Source organism: Gnatocerus cornutus, chromosome 5 (assembly GCF_029298725.1).
Source record: "Gnatocerus cornutus isolate USDA-ARS CGAHR chromosome 5, icGnaCorn1.1, whole genome shotgun sequence".
In the NCBI taxonomy this organism is placed as follows: domain Eukaryota; kingdom Metazoa; phylum Arthropoda; class Insecta; order Coleoptera; family Tenebrionidae; genus Gnatocerus; species Gnatocerus cornutus.
The window spans coordinates 3486379-3509005 of record NC_142237.1 but is presented as its reverse complement, the minus strand read 5'-3'; the positions used below and the strand labels follow the sequence as shown (position 1 = coordinate 3509005).

Sequence of the window (22627 nt, the reverse complement as noted above, 5' to 3'; positions counted from 1 at the left end):
TTCCAAAATTTGTAGTTTTTGTTACAAAATTTTGCAATGTAGTATATGGGATCCTCAATTAAGAAGAAACAAGTCCACTGAATTTCACTGTTTTATTCCTAAAATTGACAAACATACAGCGCATAAACGAAAATTTGAATTTTTCGTTCATCCTGGAAAATAAAAATTCCCAAAATTTGTAGTTTTTGTTCAAAAATTTTGTAATTTAGTATATTAGATCCCCAATTAAGAAGGAACAAGTCCACAAATATTCACTGTTTTGTCGTTAAAATTGTCCGATTTACGGCACGCAAAAAAAAATTTTGAATTTTTCGTTCATCCTGGAAAATAAAAATTACCAAAATATGTAATTTTTGTTCCAAACTTTTGTAATTTAGTATATTGAATCCTCAATTAGGAAGGAATAAGTCCACAAAATTTCACTGTTTTATCGTTAAAATTGTCCGAATTACGGCGCATAAACGAAAATTTTGAATTTTTGCACATCCTAGAAAATTAAACATCCCAAAATTTGTAATTTTTGTTCCAAAATTTTGTAATTCTAATTCTCCAGTTAGGATGGAACAAGTCTACTAAATTTCACTGTATTATCCCTAAAATTGACAAACATACAGTGCCTAAACAAAAATTTGAATTTTTCGTTCATCCTGGAAAATAAAAATTTCCAAAATTTGTAGTTTTGGTTCCAAAATTTTGTAATTTAGTATATTGAATCCCCAATTAGGAAGGAACAAGTCCACAAAATTTCACTGTTTTATCGTTAAAATTGTCCGATTTACAGCGCATAAACGAAAATTTGGATCTTTTGCTCGTCCTAGAAAATTAAACATCCCAAAATTTTGTAATTTTTTACACTAATTCTCCAGTTAGGATGGAACAAGTCCACTAAATTTCACTGTTATATTCCTAAAATTGACAAACATACAGCGCATAAACGAAAATTTGAATTTTTCGTTTATCCTGGAACATAAAAATTTCCAAAATTTGTAGTTTTTGTTACAAAATTTTGTAATGTAGTATATGGGATCCTCAATTAAGAAGAAACAAGTCCACTAAATTTCACTGTTTTATTCCTAAAATTGACAAACATACAGCGCATAAACGAAAATTTGAATTTTTCGTTCATCCTGGAAAATAAAAATTCCCAAAATTTGTAGTTTTTGTTCCAAAATTTTGTAATTTAGTATATTAGATCCCCAATTAAGAAGGAACAAGTCCACAAATATTCACTATTTTGTCGTTAAAATTGTCCGATTTACGGCACGCAAAAAAAAATTTTGAATTTTTCGTTCATCCTGGAAAATAAAAATTACCAAAATATGTAATTTTTGATCCAAACTTTTGTAATTTAGTATATTGAATCCTCAATTAGGAAGGAACAAGTCCACAAAATTTCACTGTTTTATCGTTAAAATTGCCCGAATTACGGCACATAAACGAAAATTTTGAATTTTTGCACATCCTAGAAAATTAAACATCCCAAAATTTGTAATTTTTGTTCCAAAATTTTGTAATTCTAATTCTCCAGTTAGGATGGAACAAGTCTACTAAATTTCACTGTTTTATCCCTAAAATTGACAACCATACAGCGCCTAAACAAAAATTTGAATTTTTCGTTCATCCTGGAAAATAAAAATTTCCAAAATTTGTAGTTTTTGTTCCAAAAGTTTGTAATTTAGTATATTGAATCCACAATTAGGAAGGAACAAGTCCACAAAAGTTCACTGTTTTATCGTTAAAATTGTCCGATTTACGGCACGCAAAAGAAAATTTTGAATTTTTCGTTCATCCTGGAAAATAAAAATTCACAAAATTTGTAATTTTTGTTCCAAAGTTTTGTAATTTTGTACACTAATTCTCCAGTTAAGATGGAACAAGTCCACTAAATTTCACTGTTTTATTCCTAAAATTGACAAACATACAGCGCATAAACGAAAATTTGAATGTTTCGTTCATCCTAGAAAATAAAAATTCACAAAATTTGTAGTTTTGTTCCAAAATTTTGTAATTTAGCATATTGAATCCCCAATTAGGAAGGAACAAGTCCTCAAAATTTTACTGTTTTATCGTTAAAATTGTCCGATTTACGCAAAAGAAAATTTAGAATTTTTGCTCATCCTAGAAATTGAATTAAAGGTTGAGCTAGAAAATCAGGTTATACGAGCGGTAAAAAACATGTGTTCTCCACTTTGAATATTATGTTTATATTCATAGTTTAGTAATACTAGGTATATAAAATTATACATACAACAAATTAACATTTATAACATGAAAATAACGTCGTCTAGACTAGCACAATGGAAAATATCAATAAAATTCGGGGGGACTGAACAGCAAACGAAGGTTTCCACTCATTAAAAATGCGTATTTTATTCCATTATTGATGTTAATGCAAAAAACGCAAGATAAGACAAATTTTCATAACTACACTATTTTTCATTCGGTGACAGCAGACATCTGGAGAAACTCTCTAATAAAGTGGTGCAGTAAGAGCCGATTGCAGAAACGCTGATTAAACAACGGACTATAAAATCTTGGATTAAATTTAGTCCTGAACTATATTTTGATCCAATTGCAGAAACGTGGTTTATAGATGAGATTACGTAATCCAGGATAAAACGTTTTTGATTGTGAACGAACCACAATTTTGACATGTATTTCACGGATGGATCCAAAACTTGCAAATAATGGGTACTGCAGGTTAGAAAACTAAAAATTTATCTAAATTTAAAATTATTCCTTATGTCGTTATAACTAATCTACCAACTGTGACACTACTGTAAGTAGAAGATTTATCTTGCTTGGAGATCTCTAGCACGGCTAAGGGGTTATGAGAGCTACTGAGAACTACCGAATTATTCAATTATTGGAAAAATTCGTAACATTTCTTAACAAGACTTTTAAAACACAGAAATGAATTTTTATTTGTAAAATTATGCATGTTACGCGCCTTTTTCCGGAAAGAAACTACACACGTAACTTTTAAACTCTGTATTATCAAAACTAATAGATTCCAAAAAAAAAGTCTTCTCTCTCTCAACAAAATTGGGCTCCTGGCAACGTTGTTTGGTGCCATCTCGTTGCGTACACTCCTCGCGTTACACTCCCCCTTTGTATTCTCCAACATGCCCTCATGGAGAATACAACGAGCCTAAAAACGAGACTTGCGTCCTCGTCGCTTTTCTTTACAACTGGAAGACCCAGGTAGGGGCTCGCCCCCTGCAGGAACTTCTTCCTCCTTTTCTGCTTCTTTTTGTGTTTCTTCTTCTTTCGTTCTTTGTCGTCGTCCGACGACTCCAACTCTGACTCTGAACTGCTAGAGCTCCACTCCTTCCGACTCCTCTTCTTCCTGTGTTTCTTATATGTTTCTTCTTCTTCTTATCATCATCAGAGCTCGTTTCCGACGACTCCGAACTCAAACTCGTCTTCTTCTCCTCACTCTTCTTCTCCCGCTTCTCCTTCTTCTCCGACTCGCTCTCTAGATCGTAATCCGGCTCAAAGTTCGCCTCATCAATCGTCGGTTTCCTCTTCTCAGTCACAACTTTCACCTTCAACTCGTCGACTTTCTCCTCCTCCTTCTTCTCCTCGTCATTTAGATCACATGCCTCTTCGGCTCTTAGTGGTTCGACATCCACGCTGCTTACTAGTACCGACGACGGTTCTTGGGGCTCATTGTAGAGTGCAGACCACTCATCTTTATCCCTAAAACGCCACATCATTCCTGGCAAGTCCAAGATGATGTTGGCCTGTTTTATAAAATCCACACCCAAAAGAGTCTTATTGTCGGTATATTCGGCAACAGCAGTAAAACTGAAACTCATACTGCGTCCGCTCAGGGTGACCCTTACTTCGAATACTTTGGTCTGCACCACCTTAGGGCAACCATCCGCAAGCGTGATTGATTACCTGTTCCTTATCTAAACATGGGAGGCCTAGGTTATGCAAATGTTCGTATAACTTGTGACCTGCAATGCTCCGCTTTGCCCCTGTGTCCACATAGGCCAAACCTTTCTTTCCACTCACTTCTAAGGACATCAACACTCTCGAGCTTGCTTCCTCCAGGTCAGCTGAGAGTATTTCTGTCGCCTCAGCTCCTGGTGTAGCTCTAGTTTTTTTATTATTCTCAGGACACTGAGACCGAATGTGTCCAGTCTTTCTACATCCGTAGCAAATAAGCCCAACACTGATAGGACTTGATTGTCTCGCGTCATCACTCCGCGTTGTCTTCCGGCATTCTTTCAGTGTATGCCCATATCCTTGACACCCAAAGCACTTGATGCGTTGTCGTGGTTTGCTGTCATTTGGTTTGCTCTCTTCACCATACATTTCTGTACGAGCTGCTCAAAGGAGTTGATCTCGTGTCTTACGATGGCCTTTCGGATCTTCACATGAAGCAGTGCATACACCATGTCTACCTCGTGCGTTTTGTGGAGAGGAGGATCTGGGGATAACTTGGATAACAACGCCCTCGCCCAACTGACAAACACACCAGTGGGTTCCTTCTCCCCCTGCTGTCTAGCAAACAGTTCTTTGAAGACTTTGTAGTTAGCTTTGCACTCGCCAAAACTTCTAGTTAGTGCTTTGATAGCCTGATCCCACGTGAGTGCAGTGGCCTTCGTTTCCTGCCACCAGGTTGCTGCCGCACCGTCCAGGAGCATCGGCAAACCTTTAAGGGCGTTAGCATCTGATACGTCGACACACTCTTTGTAAATCTTGACAGCGTCGACGAACGCCTCTACCGATTCTTCCTTCGTACCCCGAAACCGACTTTTGCACTCTGCAAAGTTTCCTTTCCTCACTGAAGTCGCGATTTCATCGCTAGCTGCGGGAGCCTTAAGTTGGCTCAACATAACAATGTTCGTTATGTCTGCGTCTTCTGAATTTTTCCGCGATCTTAAGTTGTATTTTCCGCCGTCCGCCGTTTCCTTTCTTCTAAGATTTCTTTCCGGCTTCACGATTCAGCCCCACACGTTGGTCGCCAGTTGTTACGCGCCTTTTCCGGAAAGAAACTACACACGTAACTTTTAAACTCTGTATTGTCAAAACTAATAGATTCCAAAAAAAAAGTCTTCTCTCTCAACAAAATTGGGCTCCTGGCAACGTTGTTTGGTGCCATCTCGATGCGTACACTCCTCGCGTTGCATACATAATTTATTATCTCAAAATTACACCCTGTACATTATTTTACAATTAGGTTCATCATTTTAAACGGCTCTTAATTGAGATATTCTAAATACTAAATTGTACTTACTTTTATTATGGAAACCACCATTTTAGAGAGTTTTTCTCTATATCAAACGCTATAAAAACTAATTAAATCGGTGCTCAACAAAGCTCTAATTGCAATTGTAGTATGTCGTATTAAAATATTATCCTGACTATTACAGAGAATTTCAGCTGTCCCAAGCAAAAATACAATATCTGCTTTTTAAAAAAAATTACTGGTTCTATAAATGACCTGTTTAAAATGTCTTTACAAATGATTTTAACATTACACTTGTCATTTATCTATTTGTTATTTAAAAATTTTCAGATAAATGACAAAAGTAGAGTTCACATCATTTGTGAAAGCGTTTTAAATAAGTTAATTCTAGCTCCGTTATTTTTTTTTATATCAGATACTGTGTTTTTGCTTGGGACATCCGACTTATGCCTAGAATCCAGTGTGAGATCTTGTATAGGAACACTCTCACTATCTATCAAAACTTTATCAAAAATACAATTTATTCCCAAACACCAAATTTTGTCAAAAAATGCTGACGCGCGTTTTTAATCATCTGATGATGGTACCATTGCTATCGAAACGCGCGTCAGCATTTGGTGTTTGGGAATAAATCGTATTTTTGATAATTTTTGTCAACACCAAGAACTGATCCAATAAATTTCTTTATCAAAACTATGATCAAAAAGTGGTCTAGAGATTTTTGCTCTTTCAAACGCTATTAAAACGAACGAAATCGGTTAAAAAATAACAAAGTTAATGAATTTCGATTTTTAAACAACCCCTAAATACTTAAATTGATTTGAAATCTAAAAGAACAACCTCTTCGTCAGTGGTTTTTACACAATATTTGTGCTTATTTTCAAAAAATATAATATGACCCCCACATATAAGTAGCTCTTGTAGCCCAATTATGTCTGATTTCTGAAAATGCATAATACGCGCACATCCAAAAATCATGTTTAGTCCAGAGCAATAATAAGAAAGTGCCTGTGACCTTTTTCATTAATTAAGATTGTTTTGCCATTATTTTCAACATGCACAAGTCGCAAAACCACATAACCTAAGAGATTTTCTTTAGAGCTGTCAATTTAGTTTGTCCTATAATCCATCAAACCTGTGGGATTATGTTTAGTCTCAGAATATATCGTTTAATCCAAGATTAAGTCGTTTGTGCAATCCATATTTCGTTTAGTCCTTGCTATAGTTCAGAACTAAATTTTAGTCTCGGACTACATTTAACCCCAAACAAAAAATAATATTCTGCAATCGAATTTGACATATAATCGTAGATTAAAGCTTTAGTCTTGAACTAAAAATTTAATCCGCGTTTCTGCAATCGGGCCTAAGTCTCGCATGCAAGAGCACACGTGTGATACATTTATTTTCACCTAGAAGTCCATTATTTTACACGAAACTTTGAAGAAGCCGTCGGTTTTTTACGACAGATCCGAGTAATGCGCAAAAGTCTGCACGAACCTTGGCGCTTCCGGTTGATGAATAAATTAATTACGTAGCTATTAAGTCGCGACAAATTTGCATTAAATTATAGTTAATGATTATTGGAAATTTTTGATCGACCGTAACCAACTCATAATAAAATGACAAATGTGCAGCGAAGCAAAACAATGAAAGTGTCTTGTTAGATTGCATTAGTAAGATTGTATGTTTGACGCAAAGTCGACTGAAAAATCGGGTTTTGCGTAAAGCTGTCATTAGTCGCAGATTTCTTACTTTATGTAAGAGGTAAAAATGTCATTCCATCCACTTAAAATCAGTCGTTAATGCGGGTACGTGACTTCGTGTTACGCTCAAGAAACCGAGAAGACTAGACTTGCATAAGACGTCAATTGAATTGTGATATAACTGCACAATTTCCGGATTTATAGGAACGATATGAAAAGATTCATTGAGAAGACCTCTGGATAACAGCGCATATTTAATTCATGTTTCTCCAACTACTGGGCCATGAGATTTGAAGAGGGTTCATCAAACTGGTCAAGTAATATCGATAAACCATGGAAAATTTTTGAAGTCGAATCATAATGCGTTTTTATTTTCTGTAACAAATTTATTGTTACTTTTTACTGAACAGTATTAGGCGCACACAATTGGTCATAAAATTTGGACAGGATTTTTACGTACGTTTTTATGTACGTCAAGAAAAACTAATGTGAAGCATAATTTCGGTACCTCAGAAGCATAAAGTTGTATCTTCAATTTTTGTGAAAAATGAGTTAAATAATGTTTTTTATTACTCTTTATGTGTTCTTTAAGACACAGAAAAAAAATCCCCATTAGATGAAAAACAAACTATTTTAGGTTTCTCTAAGGAACGAAGTACCACATCATGTTAGAAGCATAAAGAACGAAACTGATACAAACTTACTTAAATTGATTATCAAAGCAAGTATATTATTTGGGGATGCTAAAGAAAAAAATTCGTGTATTGGAACATTCCAAAAGTGACTAAAAATTTGACCTGTAAGTTCTTCATTTTTAAAGCCACTATAACCAAATTTGTGGAGTTTATAAGTCTTGACAGTCTTATTAAGAGTATCGATTTAGAAAAATTTAGACCAAAAAGGAAAATATTTAGAAATTTTTATTTGGACAACTGTGAAAATGTAAATTTTTTTCAACACTAATTTCGTTATTTTTAGTGCGACAGGAACGAAATTTATGCATGTTGTTTCTTTTGTTTTTTTTAGTAATATCACGAATTTGCAAAAATTTAGATCAAAAAATCGAATTTTTAAAAATTTTCGTTTTAAGACCAAAAAGTGCCACCAATTTTTTTAAGGACCTGTATTTTTTTATGTGATTTTAACGACATTTGTGGAGATTATCACTCTTGACTGCCTTATCACGAGTGTCGATTTAGAAAAATTTAGACCGAAAAAGAGAATTTTTAGAAATTTTGATTTCGAAGAGCAAAAATTTTTTTTTTATTTTTTGACCAATAAAATGTGACTAAAAATTTGACCTGTAAGTTCTCCATTTTTAAAGCCAGTATAAGTAAATTTGTGGAGTAGCGATTTAGAAAAAGTTAGGCCAAAAAGGAGAATATTTAGAAATTTTTATTAACTGTGAAAATGTCAATTATTTTCAACACTGTAATTTCGTTATTTTTAGTGGTACAGGAACGAAATTTATGCATGTTGTTTTTTTGTGTGTTTTAGTAATATCACTAATTTGTAAAAATTTAGATCAAAAAGTCAAAAAATTTTAGAAATTAGAAATTTTTTTTTAAGACCAAAAAATGCCATCATTGTTTTTAAGATTCTGTAATTTCTTTATTTTTTATGTGATTTTAACGAAATTTGTGGAAATTATCACTCTTGACTGTCTTATTTACAGTGCCGATTTACAAAAATTTAGAGCGAAAAGGAGAATTTGTAGAAATTTGTATTTCGAGCAGCTAAAAAAATTTACAAAAAACTTAAACGCGCCTTAATTTCGACATTTTCGGTGTCACAAGAAGGAAATTTGTGGAATTTTTTTTAAGGTTAAATAGTCCATAAAAGTTGCTAAATTTGGGTTAATTTTAATATATCATTAATTAAAATTCTCTGACTAAAATTGTAGCTTTTGGCGCTAGAAGAAATTTTCATAAAAAATACTTCTAAATGGGCCATTAGGAGACTGTCTATTGAAAGCTATTAATATGCTTACAACTAGGGTGTTAATGCATCCTCCTCCTGCATCTGTTTACAAATACCGAAATGTCAACTATACCATTGAGTATAAAAATATTTTAATACTCAAGAACTATACCAACTTTACAATACAGATTTTTTAAATTTACAATTTCTTTGAAAATTTCGCTCAAGTCGGCAGAAACTGGTAAAATGTTGAACATGCTTTGGTTGCCCCAAAATCATTACTCGCATTTCAAACAGGTATCTGTGGCTGTCTGAATAAATTTTTCCAATAAAAAGGTGAAAAAAAATGCATTATTAGCGTTGAAAAGTTGAAGTGTAAATTCAAAAATTATTGTCAGAATTGCCACTTGAAGTAAAATTTATATTTAAACTTTGCTGCGATTGTAGCAAATCGATGTTACGGTCACGACAAACCACATCTAGTGCATAAAACAGCACATTTCGCGACTAGTTGGAAAAATAACTAGATATTAAAATTTTCAAGTTGGATAATCATAAAATGATGTAAGAAATTAAGTTTGATGTTCTGCACGAAATGCACGCCAAGTTTAAAAAATAAGTTAATTACAGCCAACCTAAATCCCAAGCAAAATATTTGCTAATCTGCGAAAAACGGTTCTTAAATAAGCTAAAACCCACTCCATCATTAAAGGTGCTAACTGTCTTCCTTCGACTTTCACGATCGCTCTAAGTAAATTACTCAGTAATTCACTACTTTTTAATGAAACTTAGTGAATCTTCCCGCCCATTTACACATCAATCATGTGTCTAAAGGAGTTACCTTTATTGACAGAAAACAAATAAAGAACTTTCAAATTTCCTTACCACTCCCTTCTCACACAGTTTTTGGTGTTCTAAAAAGTGAATTTTGCATTGTAACGACATACATCGACAGTGATTTGTAATGAACTAATGATTAATGGTAGTATTTACCTACAGGAAACCAAGGGATTTTTATTTGAAACCTATTTTACTCGAGTGAAAGAACAAATCACTTTATCATGAGTCATGACCTTTGTTGCAATTAATTTGAATTATGGCAATATCTTATGTTATCGCAAAAAACAAACCTGGCAGAGTCGCTGGCGAATAAACTCACGATTCTTGAATTATTGCGGAAAGCGTGGACGAAAATAGACTTGAACTGTGTGTACAGTTTATCAAACGCTCTAGTGCGGTTATGGCTTTGACTTTTTAAACCGTTTATAGCCACCTTACCGCAAATCCCTATAATCATTATAACCCTCAAGTGGTTGGCTTGAAATGAACCGTAATAAATATTCTCAATCTCTTTTCAAATATGCAATTTAAAAGCGCATTGCGAGTTATTGATGACTATTTATTTCAAATCGTGCGTAATAGTCGTAATTTTTGATCCAAAAATATTTTTTGGGCATATTTTTACACTAGGTTCTTTATGCTTCTAAGAAAAATTAGATTATCTAGACCTAAGTACCACTTAGTAAGTGAAACTTTCAAAAAATAAACAATATTTTTACAAAAAAAAGGTAATACGTTATTAGAAATAATGGCTAACGAAGATATATTAATTAACCCAAATTCAGGAACTTCTATTTAACCTTAAATAAAACTCCCACTAATTTCGTTCTTGTGACACCAAAAATGTCGAAATTAAATTAAATGTCGTTCAAGTTTTTTTTGTAATTTTTTTTAGCTGCTCGAAATAAAATTTTCTACAAATTCTCCTTTTCGGTCTAAATTTTTCTAATTCGACACTCTTAATAAGACAGTCGAGAGTGATAATCTCCACAAATGTCGTTAAAATCGTATAAAAAATAAAGAAATTACAAAATCTTAAAAAAAAATTGGTGGAATTTTTTTGGTCTTACAACAAAAATTTCTAAAAATTTGACTTTTGATCTAATTTTTTGCAAATTAGTGATAAAACAAACAAAAGAACCAACATGCATGAATTTCGTTCCTGTCGCACTAAAAATAACGAAATTACAGTGTTGAAGAAAATTGACATTTTCACAGTTGTCTAAATAAAAATTTCTAAATATTCTCCGTTTCGGTCTAAATTTTTCTAAATCGGTACACTTAATAAGACAGTCAAGACCTATAAACTCCACAAATTTGGTTATGGTGGCTTTAAAAATGAAGAACTTACAGGTCGTTAAAAATTTTTGGTCAAAAAATAAAAATTTTTCTTGGCCCCTCAAAATCAAAATTTCTAAAAATTCTCTTTTTCGGTCTAAATTTTTCTAATTCGACAATCTAAATAAGACAGTGGAGAGTGATAATTTCCACAAATGTCGTTAAAATCGCATAAAAAATAAAGAAACTACAAAATCTTAAAAAAAAGTGGTGGAATTTTTTTGGTCTTACCACAAAAATTTCTAAAAAATCGACTTTTTGATCTAAATTTTTGCAAATTAGTGATGTTACTAAAACAAACAAAAGAAACAACAACATGCATAAATTTCGTTCCTGTCGCACTAAAAATAACGAAATTACAGTGTTGAAGAAAATTGACATTTTCACAGTTGTCTAAATAAAAATTTCTAAATATTCTCCGTTTCGGTCTAAATTTTTCTAAATCGGTACACTTAATAAGACAGTCAAGACCCACAAATTTGGTTATAGTGGCATTAAAAATGAAGAACTTACAGGTCGTTAAAAATTTTTGGTCAAAAAACAAAAAATTTTCTTGGCCCCTCGAAATCAAAATTTCTAAAAATTCTCTTTTTCGGTCTAAATTTTTCTAATTCGACACTCTAAATAAGACAGTCGAGAGTGATAATTTCCACAAATGTCGTTAAAATCGCATAAAAAATAAAGAAACTACAAAATCTTAAAAAAAAGTGGTGGAATTTTTTTGGTCTTACCACAAAAATTTCTAAAAAATCCACTTTTTGATCTAAATTTTTGCAAATTAGTGATGTTACTAAAACAAACAAAAGAAACAACATGCATAAATTTCGTTCCTGTCGCACTAAAAATAACGAAATTACAGTGTTGAAAAAATTGACATTTTCACAGTTGTCTAAATAAAAATTTCTAAATATTCTCCGTTTCGGTCTAAATTTTTCTAAATCGGTACACTTAATAAGACAGTCAAGACCTATAAACTTCACAAATTTGGTTATAGTGGCATTAAAAATGAAGAACTTACAGGTCGTTAAAAATTTTTGGTCAAAAAACAAAAAATTTTCTTGGCCCCTCGAAATCAAAATTTCTAAAAATTCTCTTTTTCGGTCTAAATTTTTCTAATTCGACACTCTAAATAAGACAGTCGAGAGTGATAATTTACACAAATGTCGTTAAAATCGCATAAAAAATAAAGAAACTACAAAATCTTAAAAAAAAAGTGGTGGAATTTTTTTTGGTCTTACCACAAAAATTTCTAAAAAATCGACTTTTTGATCTAAATTTTTGCAAATTAGTGATGTTACTAAAACAAACAAAAGAAACAACATGCATAAATTTCGTTCCTGTCGCACTAAAAATAACGAAATTACAGTGTTGAAGAAAATTGACATTTTCACAGTTGTCTAAATAAAAATTTCTAAATATTCTCCGTTTCGGTCTAAATTTTTCTAAATCGGTACACTTAATAAGACAGTCAAGACCTATAAACTCCACAAATTTGGTTATGGTGGCTTTAAAAATGAAGAACTTACAGGTCGTTAAAAATTTTTGGTCAAAAAACAAAAATTTTTCTTGACTTCTCGAAATCAAAATTTCTAAAAATTCTCTTCTTCGGCCTAAATTTTTCTAAATCGACGCTCTTATTAAGGCAGTCGAGAGTGATAATCTCCACAAATTTCGTTAAAATCGCATAAAAAATAAAGAAATTACAGGATTAAAAAAAAATTGGTGGCATTTTTTTGGTCTTAAAACGAAAATTTCTAAAAATTCGACTTTTTGGTCTAAATTTTTGCAAATTAGTCATTACTAAAACAAACAAAAGAAACAACATGCATAAATTTCGTTCCTTTCGCACTAAAAATAACGAAATTACAGTGTTGAAAAAATTGACATTTTCAGTAGTCCAAATAAAAATTTCTAAATATTCTCCTTTTTGGTTTAAATTTTTCCAAATTGGTACTATTAATAAGACAGTCAAGACTTATAAACTCCACAAATTTCCAAATTTTCCAATCTACGTATTTTTTTCTTTAGTATCCCCAATTAATATAATTGCGTTTATCATCAATTTGAGTAAGTTTGGGTCACTTGAGTAACAAAATCACCTCGAAATGTAGACCTGTAAGGAGTTGATTTGTAAGACTGGCCAGCTGGGAAAAAATATTTATTAGATGAGACCCAACCATTTGAGCGTTATTATGTTTATGGGAATTTGCGGTAAGGTAGCTGTAAACAATTTAAAAAGTCAAAGCCATAACCGCACTGGAGCGTTTGTTAAACTGTAGACAGTCATGTGTGCAGCTATATTCAAGTAGATAAATAACAAATTTGGGAAACGTACGATAATAAATTGTTAATACGCCGCAGCGATGTATCAATGAAGACAAAATTTCTCCAACTCTCACTCAACCTTCATCTACCGTATATTGTGAATGTCAACAGACAAGGTGATTCCGACCGTTCCGGTTTTTATTTATTAGCCATCCGGTTTTTATTGTCTTGGGAATAATCGTCGCATCCTACTTTCTATATACTCTAAAAGGATATTTACACAAAAAATTATGATAATTTCTCATAATCATATTATTTTACGTTCAGAACTTACTCATTCGGTAGGAATTTTGAACAATTAAGCCTACATATCTATGGACTGTATATTTTATCTGTCGATTCTACTTTACGCGGTGCGTAAATTTACATATCTCAAACAAATTCTATATGTTATTGGTCTACATCGGTTTAATTTATTTAAATAGAAATAAACAAATCAGGTATGAGAGGTTTATGAACACTATCGTGGCAGCAAACTAAAAAAATCACTTAATCTCCATTTCTAATAAGTTCATAAATGTATTTCCCCCTTCGTGTCGCCAATTACCGATAACAAATATCCAGTTGATAAAACAGACTTTTCCTACCAAACCCGTCTTGTGAAATTCTTAACGTAATCGTGTCATTTAGAAATCGGACTCTCCGTCTGCTGACCTAAAATCTCTTTCGTTCTATTTTGTTTTTAATGTTACGCAAATTGTAAATAAGTAATCAAATGATATCCAATTAAAATAGTTAAAAAATTTCGCGTAAACATGATTCATTTACTTTGCCGTACGAATTGTAATAGATTTATCAACACCTTCGGCAGCTTTGGTTCATTCTTGGATGCCTAAAATAACTTCAAAATGTGAATCATTTCGATAATCGAAGAATATTGCAGTTATTTTTATAAGCCCTCGGATAAATTTACGCAAGTCGCAAGAATTGTTTCGTCATGCGGAAGTTACATGAGATAAATTAAATTTAGAAGAGGCGATAATGTAGAAATTGTGCATAGTCGCCACATATGAGTTTTAGAGCCAAAAATTGTGCGATTTGCGAAGTTAAAATGCGCAGGAGAGGAACAGTTGTTTGCTATTTTTGGCTTAATAATGTCATATCTCAAAATAGAAAAAAAAGTAATCAGTTTTTGGCGGAACAAAATATTTCCAAAATTTCTAATCAAAATCTGGAATTTTTGGTATGTCCCCACGCTATGGCAACGCAGCTTGACGTGCTTATAAATCGTGCCAAATTTCAAAATAATGAAGCAGAAGAGACAAAATTTGGAAATATTTGTTTGGATATGAACCAAAAAGTCACGTTTCTGATACGCAACAATTTTGTACATACTTATGTACATAAGTACAGGCCTATGGCAATTTAAAAGAGCTGTTTTTGACTAATTTCTAAATTAGTGAGCAAAATTTTATTAATATTTACCTACCTCCAATTCTTCTAGTTCAAACAACAAAATTCCCAAGGGTTGTTCTTGGCTTGTACGTGCAAAATTCAGAAGGAAAATATTGTTTTCCGAGATTTTAAATTTTAGTACAAAATAGAAGGTATATTAAAGAACTATTTTTTCGAATTTGCACCCTTTTTTTATTAAAAAATTTTCAATTCTTAGAGTTTTCGTGTTGCACGATTGGTAATCGTCTTGTAATCACGGCTTGCCACTTGATTTTAAAATTTAATTTGAAATTTGACATTTATTGAGTTTCACTGTCACTGTATTTTAATCTAACCTCACAACCTGTATTCACATCTATTATGACATATATTGTTGGCCGCAAAGGACAATTCAATTATATTGATACACGAATCGTAAAATCCGTAATGGTGAAATTGACCAAGGACTTGACAGGAAACAGGTGACAGCCAGACTAATTAGTACTGTCAATTCTTAAAAACCAAAATTTCCTACTTTGAGTTCTCTTATATACCAAAGCTCATTACTTATCGGTCTACTCATTAAAAAGTTAAGTTGGCAGCAGCCCTTAGGGATTTTTATCGGTAACAATTGGCAACAAAAGTGTTTGACCTTGACGCAACTGTGGCATGCGTAGAAGCTTTCACAACATTGCCAAAATTTGTTAAATCTCGATTAAAATCAATATTTTGCAACAAATTTTTAATAAGTTATTGATTAATACACTCAACTTTGACAACGTGTTAACCTTAAAAATCACTACATTCAATTTTCCCCTAATTTTCTCCCTAAAAATTGAAAGCCTGATTTACCCCCAAAAATTTTCGAAAATTTACACAGGAGAGTGGACTGATAGCAATGAGCTGCACTTCAGATGCCTATAAACGACTCCAAATTGAGTCCTCTAATGAACCTATTAAAGCGGCAAATTCGAAAATAGTATATTAAAACACCGAGTTTCATAATGCAAATTTTAAGGAACGAACCCAAGTTTATAAAACGAGCCGCAAAGCCGCGAGTCTTATAATGGATGAGTGCCTTAATGGCCTTATGAACGAGGTTTTTATACTATTTTTCCTAATTTGTTCTTGTAACAGAGCTATTTTCGCTATTTCCTCATTCGTTTTTAGTGCTATAATATTCCATTTCGATACGCGATGCTATAATAGCTTTGTTTCCATAGGAACTTGGGAATCTTTAAAATACAAATTAGGAAAATAGGTATATTAAAGAACGTGTTTTATAATGGTCAATTTGGTGTACAAAACGAGCCGTAGGCGACCAATGCCATTATAGAACAAGTCCTTTATACTATTTTTTCGAATTTGCACCCTTTTTTTAATATTTTTCTTTTCAATTCTTAGAGTTTTCGTGTTACACTCTTGGTAATGGTTTTGTAACCACGACTTGCCACTTGATTTTCAAATTCAATTTAAAATTTTGACATTTATTGAGTTTCTGAATTTTAACGTAACCTTACAACCTGTATTTACATGTATTATAGTTAGGTACATATATTGTTGACCGCAAAGGACAATTTAATTATATTGATACATTTTTTATTCATGCAGCAATTTATTAAACACAAATCGTAAAATCCGTAATGGTGAAATTGACCAAGAACTTGACAGGAAACAGGTGACAGCCAGATTAATTAGTTCTGCCAATTCTTAAAAAACAAAATTTCCTATACTTTAAGTTCTCTTATATACCAGAGCTCATTACTATCGGTCCACTCATTAAAAAGTTAAGTTGGCAGCAGCCCCTAGTGATTTTTATCCGTAGCAGTTGACAGCGAATGCGTTTGACCTTGACGCAACTGTAGCATGCGTAGGAGCTAATCGTCTTACGCAAAGTTGCCAAAACTCTATTGAAACTTTTCTTTTGCAGAAAATTTTTAATTAATTATTGATTAATATACTCAACTTGTGTTAACCTCAAAAATTGAAAACCAGATTTACACCCAAGAATTTTCAAAAATTGACTACAAATTGAGTACTCTAATGGACCTATTAAAGCGGCAAATTCGAAAAGAGTACATGAAAACACCCAGTTTCATAAGGCAAATTTCAAGGCACGAACCCGAGTTTATAATGGATGAGTGCCTTAATGGCCTTATAAACGAGGTTTTTATACTATTTTTCTTAATTTGTTCATTCCTCATTCGTTTTCAGTGCTTTAATATCCCATTTCGATACGCGATGTTATAATAGCTTTGTTTCCATAGCAACTTGGGAATCTTTAAAATACAAATTAGGAAAACAATTTTTATTAATTTTTGGACACTTTGGTTTTTGAAAAAAATTTCCCATATTTCAATTAAACTCATTGATTTTGGTAGTTGTAGAGCCAAAATTTATTAACTCAAAAATTCGTCAGCTGCGATTCACTTAACTTTTTCTTACATAATAGGCTAATTAGATTTCTCTTGTTTCCGCAGATGACGGCGCAAAAGGTTGACATATTGACACACAAAATCTCGACCTGGTGTTCATTTATAAACATTTATTATAAAAATATCCCCGCTGAATTAACACTTATAAATAAATCATCCAAATTACTTTTGGCATCCATTATTAAAACGCGATAAAAGAATAAATAAATAATTCGTAGAATCGCTTCATTCGCATTTAGACACACGGTTTATCACCATTAGTATAATTACGATTATTATTTTTGACTAAAATCCACATATGTGGAGTATTTATCTTTGTTGCGATGCGCTGGACGCCCACGCAATTTCAAAATCATTTTTAAATTTAGATTTCAATGTAACACATACTGGGATTTTATTACTTTGTAGTTTCCACAGATCCCGGAAAAACTCAACAGATTTTTAGAAGATAAGGGAATTCTTCGTGTGAAGAGATTGGATTAGAGGTCAAATAACGCCGGTATTTAACATAGCAGCTGAAACGCCTCTAGTAAGTAACCTACATTGGTAGGTGAAAATATAATGAGCCATTATTAGTGGAAATATTTTGAGAAGATGAACGCATGATTTGGGATTTAGCTACCATAGTTGTAAAAAGTACTAAACTGGTTTAGCTAATGAGTGAGAGTTTTTAAACTTGTTTGTATTATAGTCATTACAAATCATTGTGTTTGTTACTAATCTACTACGAAAATTTAAGTAAAATATGAGTCGTAAAGAATTCGGGAAATTTTCAGGTGGGGCATCATTATTTGGAAAGAAAGTGAAAAATCGGTTTCAGACTGACACGCCTTTACTTATAGTTATAAATGGATCCTAATTACTTCATAAGATGATTTTGATTAATGTTGGACGTTTGGAGAGTACAATTTCATTAATGTTCATTTATTGCACCATTGTGTTCAGTAGTTAACAATTTTTTTAAAAATGATTCTGAAGGAGTGAAGTCATTTTTCTAAAGTAGAATTGTCTCGTGATTTTGAATGCGAAGTTCAGAAAGTTTTTTAGACCTCAATTTATGCTCTCAGCGTCTGTGGTGTTTACTGCGTTTTTTGCAAGATCAAAACGATAAATCATGTTCATAAAAAATAATAATAGAAGTAATTAAAATAATATTATTATGATTTAAGGAATAAAAAATGACACATTTTATTTTGTTTACGAAACGAGACGTAATCAAGAAGTTGCCTAAAATGCTTTATTCTGGGTGGAATTGGTATTCAAATCATTTTAGAATGTCGAGAAACGCACCCAAAAAATTATAAAAAAAATTAAAAATATTTATAATTTAAAACGTCCCCTAACTTCTAAATGGAAAAAGATACACATAATATGGCATAGCGCGCAAAAAACAAGATTTTAAATATTTTCAATGATGGATTAACAATAAAAAGGTTTTTTTGCATATAAAAATCATTTAATCATGCGTTTTTGGGAGATCTAAGTAAAGAAATGTTAATAAATGAAAATAATATAAGTATCTAGAGAAAACTTATGAAAGTAAAGACAATTCAAAAAAGAAAAATCTAGACAGACTCAAAAGAATCTAAAACAATTCAAAGATCCAGAAAATTGAAACACAATTTGAGGAAGATTTGAGGAAAATCAGAGCATCTAAGAAGAATTAAACTAAATGTCAGAAAATCCAGAAATAAGAAAGGAAAGGAAAAACAAGACAAATTTAGTCTAAAAAAGTAAGGAAAAAATGCAAAGAATCTGCTTAAATCTAAAAAATCCAAGGAAAATTTGAAGAACCCCACAAAAATTACATTGCATCTAAAGAAAACGTAAAAATTATTTTAAAGTTAGTTTATACACAGTGTAGAATAATCAAAAAAATTCAAAGAGTTTCTGCAATAAATCGAGAATCGTAGAAAAGTAAATTAGTCTTAAAAGCAGAAGAAACTCTAAAGAGAATCTTAAAAATCTTAAATATTCAGCTACTCTAATGTAAATTATCTAAAAAATCTAAAAAATGTTAATAAAGTTTCGAGGAACCACGAACCGATTAAAAATCCAGAAACTCTAAAAAAGATTAAACAAAATCTAAACGAAATGTAGAGCGAATACACGTACAATAAAGATCTAAAGAGAATTCAAAAAGAAAAAATCTAAACAGACTCAAAAGAATCTAAAACAATTCAAAGATCCGGAAAACTAAAACACAAAGCATCTAAGAAGAATTAAACTAAATGTCAGAAAATCCAGAAACAAAAAAGGAAAGGAAAAACAAGACAAATTTAGTCTAAAAAAGTAAGGAAAAAATGCAAAAAATCTGCCTAAATCTAAAAAATCCAAGGAAAATTTGAAGAACCTCACAAAAATTACATAGCATCTAAAGAAAACCTAAAAGTTATTTTAAAGTTAGTTAGTTTATGCACAGTTTAGAATAATCAAAAAAATTCTAAGAGTTTCTGCAATATAAATCGAGAATCTTAGAAAAGTCTGAATGTAGACAAAAACTTCAGACGCTAAATTAGTCTTAAAGGCAGAAGAAACTCTAAAGAGAATCTTGAAAATCTTAAATATTCAGATACTCTATATCTAAATTATCTAAAAAAATCTAAAAAATGTTTATAAAGTTTCGAGAAACCACGAACCGATTAAAAATCCAGAAAATCTAAAAGAGATTAGACAAAATATAGACGAAATGTAGAGCGAATATATGTACAATAAAAATCTAAAGAGAATTCAAAAAATCTAAACCCAATTTAAAAATACAGATATAGAGACATTCTAAAATTTTCAAAAATATTAGGTCGCAAAGCTTATCTAATTGTCTTTTCAAAACGCGATAAACAATTTTCTAACTCAAACATAAAAATTTAGGCTATGCAGTAGGAGAACCTAAAACAATTATTTTTCAAAAATATCTTATTGGTGGTGCAAAACACTCCAGATTCGGAATCAGAAGGCAATCCTTCCTGGTTCTGCAGTGGAAAATTTTGTTGACCAGTATTGTAATGTTACATCGCTTAACAGCTGGCAGTAAAAGCTGGACAGAAGCCACAGAGAACAACACAAAAAAGTTGAACTATTTAGAACGCAGCACACATTAAACTTTCAGCGGCAAGATCTTTAAATTAATTAAACGATTCAAGATTGCGTAGGCGTGTTACGAACTGTCTACTACCTAATTATGCATTAAAAAAATGAAGAAAAAAAACGTGCGACGAGCGACTCGAGAAAATCATAAATCAAATCAGTGACTTCTGCTTTCTCTTATTTTGAACTATTGAATGGGTTACTATTAATTATATTAGAAAAGGAGCGAATTGAGGTGTTAAATATTTTTATCTTTCGGTTAAAAGAACTGTCTGCAAAATAAGAAAATGAAGTTTTTTCTTTAGATTTATACGGTACACCCAAAGAAATAACTCAGGAGCAAAATTTCTGATCTAAAAATTTTAAAAACGCTCGAGAAATCTATGGAATCTTGTAGATCTATGAATATTTTTAAGCTGTTCGATGTTAGTAATAGCAGGAATTACAGTTGTAGTCTGTTTAAATCCCTCTATTTCCCATGGTTTCTCCAACTCATTAATCCCAACATCTTCAAATCCCCAAGAAAACAATTAAACATTTAGAAATTTATATATTTTTTATAATTTATTCAACTGAAACCTTGGTAGGTGTTTTTATTTTTGGTGCCCTCAGCAATTTATCAGGTGACGAAACAATGATAATCTTGCTCATTTATCAATTCTTGGCCGGCGATCAGTACATCTTATTGTGTGTTATGGACTACTAAAAATATTAGATCACGTAAAATAAAAAAAGCAAAAGTAATAATTTTAAGCGTTTTAGATTTAAGACGATGAGTCCGCAGAATTTCCATAACTTTTTTAATAGAAGTAATGACTATAATAGCAAGTGTCCTAATTTCGCAGCTTCCGGTAACGTCTCGCTGTATTAATAACTAAAAATTGAATATCCCGACTGTCTTAATTAACAAATAAACAGATCATGCGCTTATTATCCCGACTGTCTTAATTAGCAAATAGACAGATCCTGCACTTATTATCCCGACTGTCTTAATTAACAAGTGGATGGATCATGTTTTCCCCCCGACTGTCTTAATTAACAAATAGACAAATCATGCGCTTATTCCCCCGACTGTCTTAATTAAGAAATAGACGAACCAAGCGACAAAAAAAAAAGTGATCTTAAAAAACAAGCGAGTGCCACCAATCAAGACGGGCTAGTTAATAACTAAAAATTGAATGAAGAAAGACTAGTGTCTATTAATAATGCATATGTGCACGAAGCAACTTTTTACATTCATCAACCTTCAATAAATCTGCTGTTTCGAAACAACGACTCTTGAAGTTTATACAGAGTAAATTATAAACTTATGAGTATGACAGTTTATTTAACGATGTGTGACAACACGAGTCGATGAAGAAATTTTCATTGGATATTTTCCAAAAATGAAATAAATTGCGGCATATTTCAGAGCCCGTCAAAATATTAAGAAGGTTCTTTCCGTGCGAATTTTCGAAAGTTGCGACCACATGCACTGTCATTTCGTTACATTAATAACGTGGTTAAATTTAACTAATTTTATTCGTTATAATGACCTGAAACTGCAGTCGGTTGTAAAGTATGTTTTAGTATGATTTTAATGCGACGGTGGTTGAATGTAGATCAATCAAACGCATTTTCATTCAACGCATTGTGGACAGATATTTATTTTCAATTCGAGTGGAAAATAAATATGTACATGTATAATTTCTGATTGATACTTATTGCTTTACATAATCCGATTACGCGACTGTTCTATTTTCATTAAAAAAAATAAACAGGTGCTCAGACGGGTATTAACCTAGTAAGCACAGATAATATTTTTATGAAGTTAATATAGTCATATTTTACGGAAATGGCACCATTAACTTATTTTTTGGATTTTTGAGTCGAAGCTTCTTAAATTAATCTTACCTATAGTTTTAATTATGTTGAAGTCATCGATATCATATTTATCCTTGTCCTCTTCTGAATATTCGTCCGTGGTAGCGGTAGAATCCAAACTGTCTGTGCTCTCTTGTCGGCTTCTGATTTTGTACTCGGCCATCGTTAAGTTAAGTCAGAACTAAAAGTCTTTCATTACACGTGCTCGCGCGGTCAATGTTTCACTTTACCAACAGTCGATTGTATACTAAAACCACGTTGTTTGAAAGCCGCGCGATTGCGTCAACTTTTATCCCACTTTTTGTACCCACGCGATTCGACGCGTTGTACGCAAGTCAGTTACACCAAAATAATTTTCAATTTTACGATAAAATGTTTTGGTAAGTACTTGGAACAAAGTCTAACTAACGTTATTGGGTTTGAAAAAAGCATCTTTATTCAAGAGTTGTTGCTGGTTTAGATAATGATTAGAAACGTCACAGAAATTCATGACGAAAATGCAAAAGTCGTATGATTGATGTTTTATTTCCTGAAATCGCAAA

The 22627-nt window shown here is 32.1% G+C and overlaps 1 protein-coding gene across 1 annotated transcript in view; it reads right to left on the bottom strand.

Moving 5' to 3' along the window:
- Window positions 1-22385, bottom strand: part of Pka-C3 (Protein kinase, cAMP-dependent, catalytic subunit 3) — a 52093-nt gene extending 29708 nt beyond the window's left edge. Inside the window, exon 1 of the mRNA XM_088037199.1 lies at window positions 22116-22385. Coding sequence (XP_087893325.1) covers window positions 22116-22248 — 133 coding nt within the window. The 5' untranslated portion in view covers window positions 22249-22385. The remainder of the gene's footprint in view (window positions 1-22115) is intronic.
- Window positions 22386-22627: the final 242 nt, after the last annotated feature.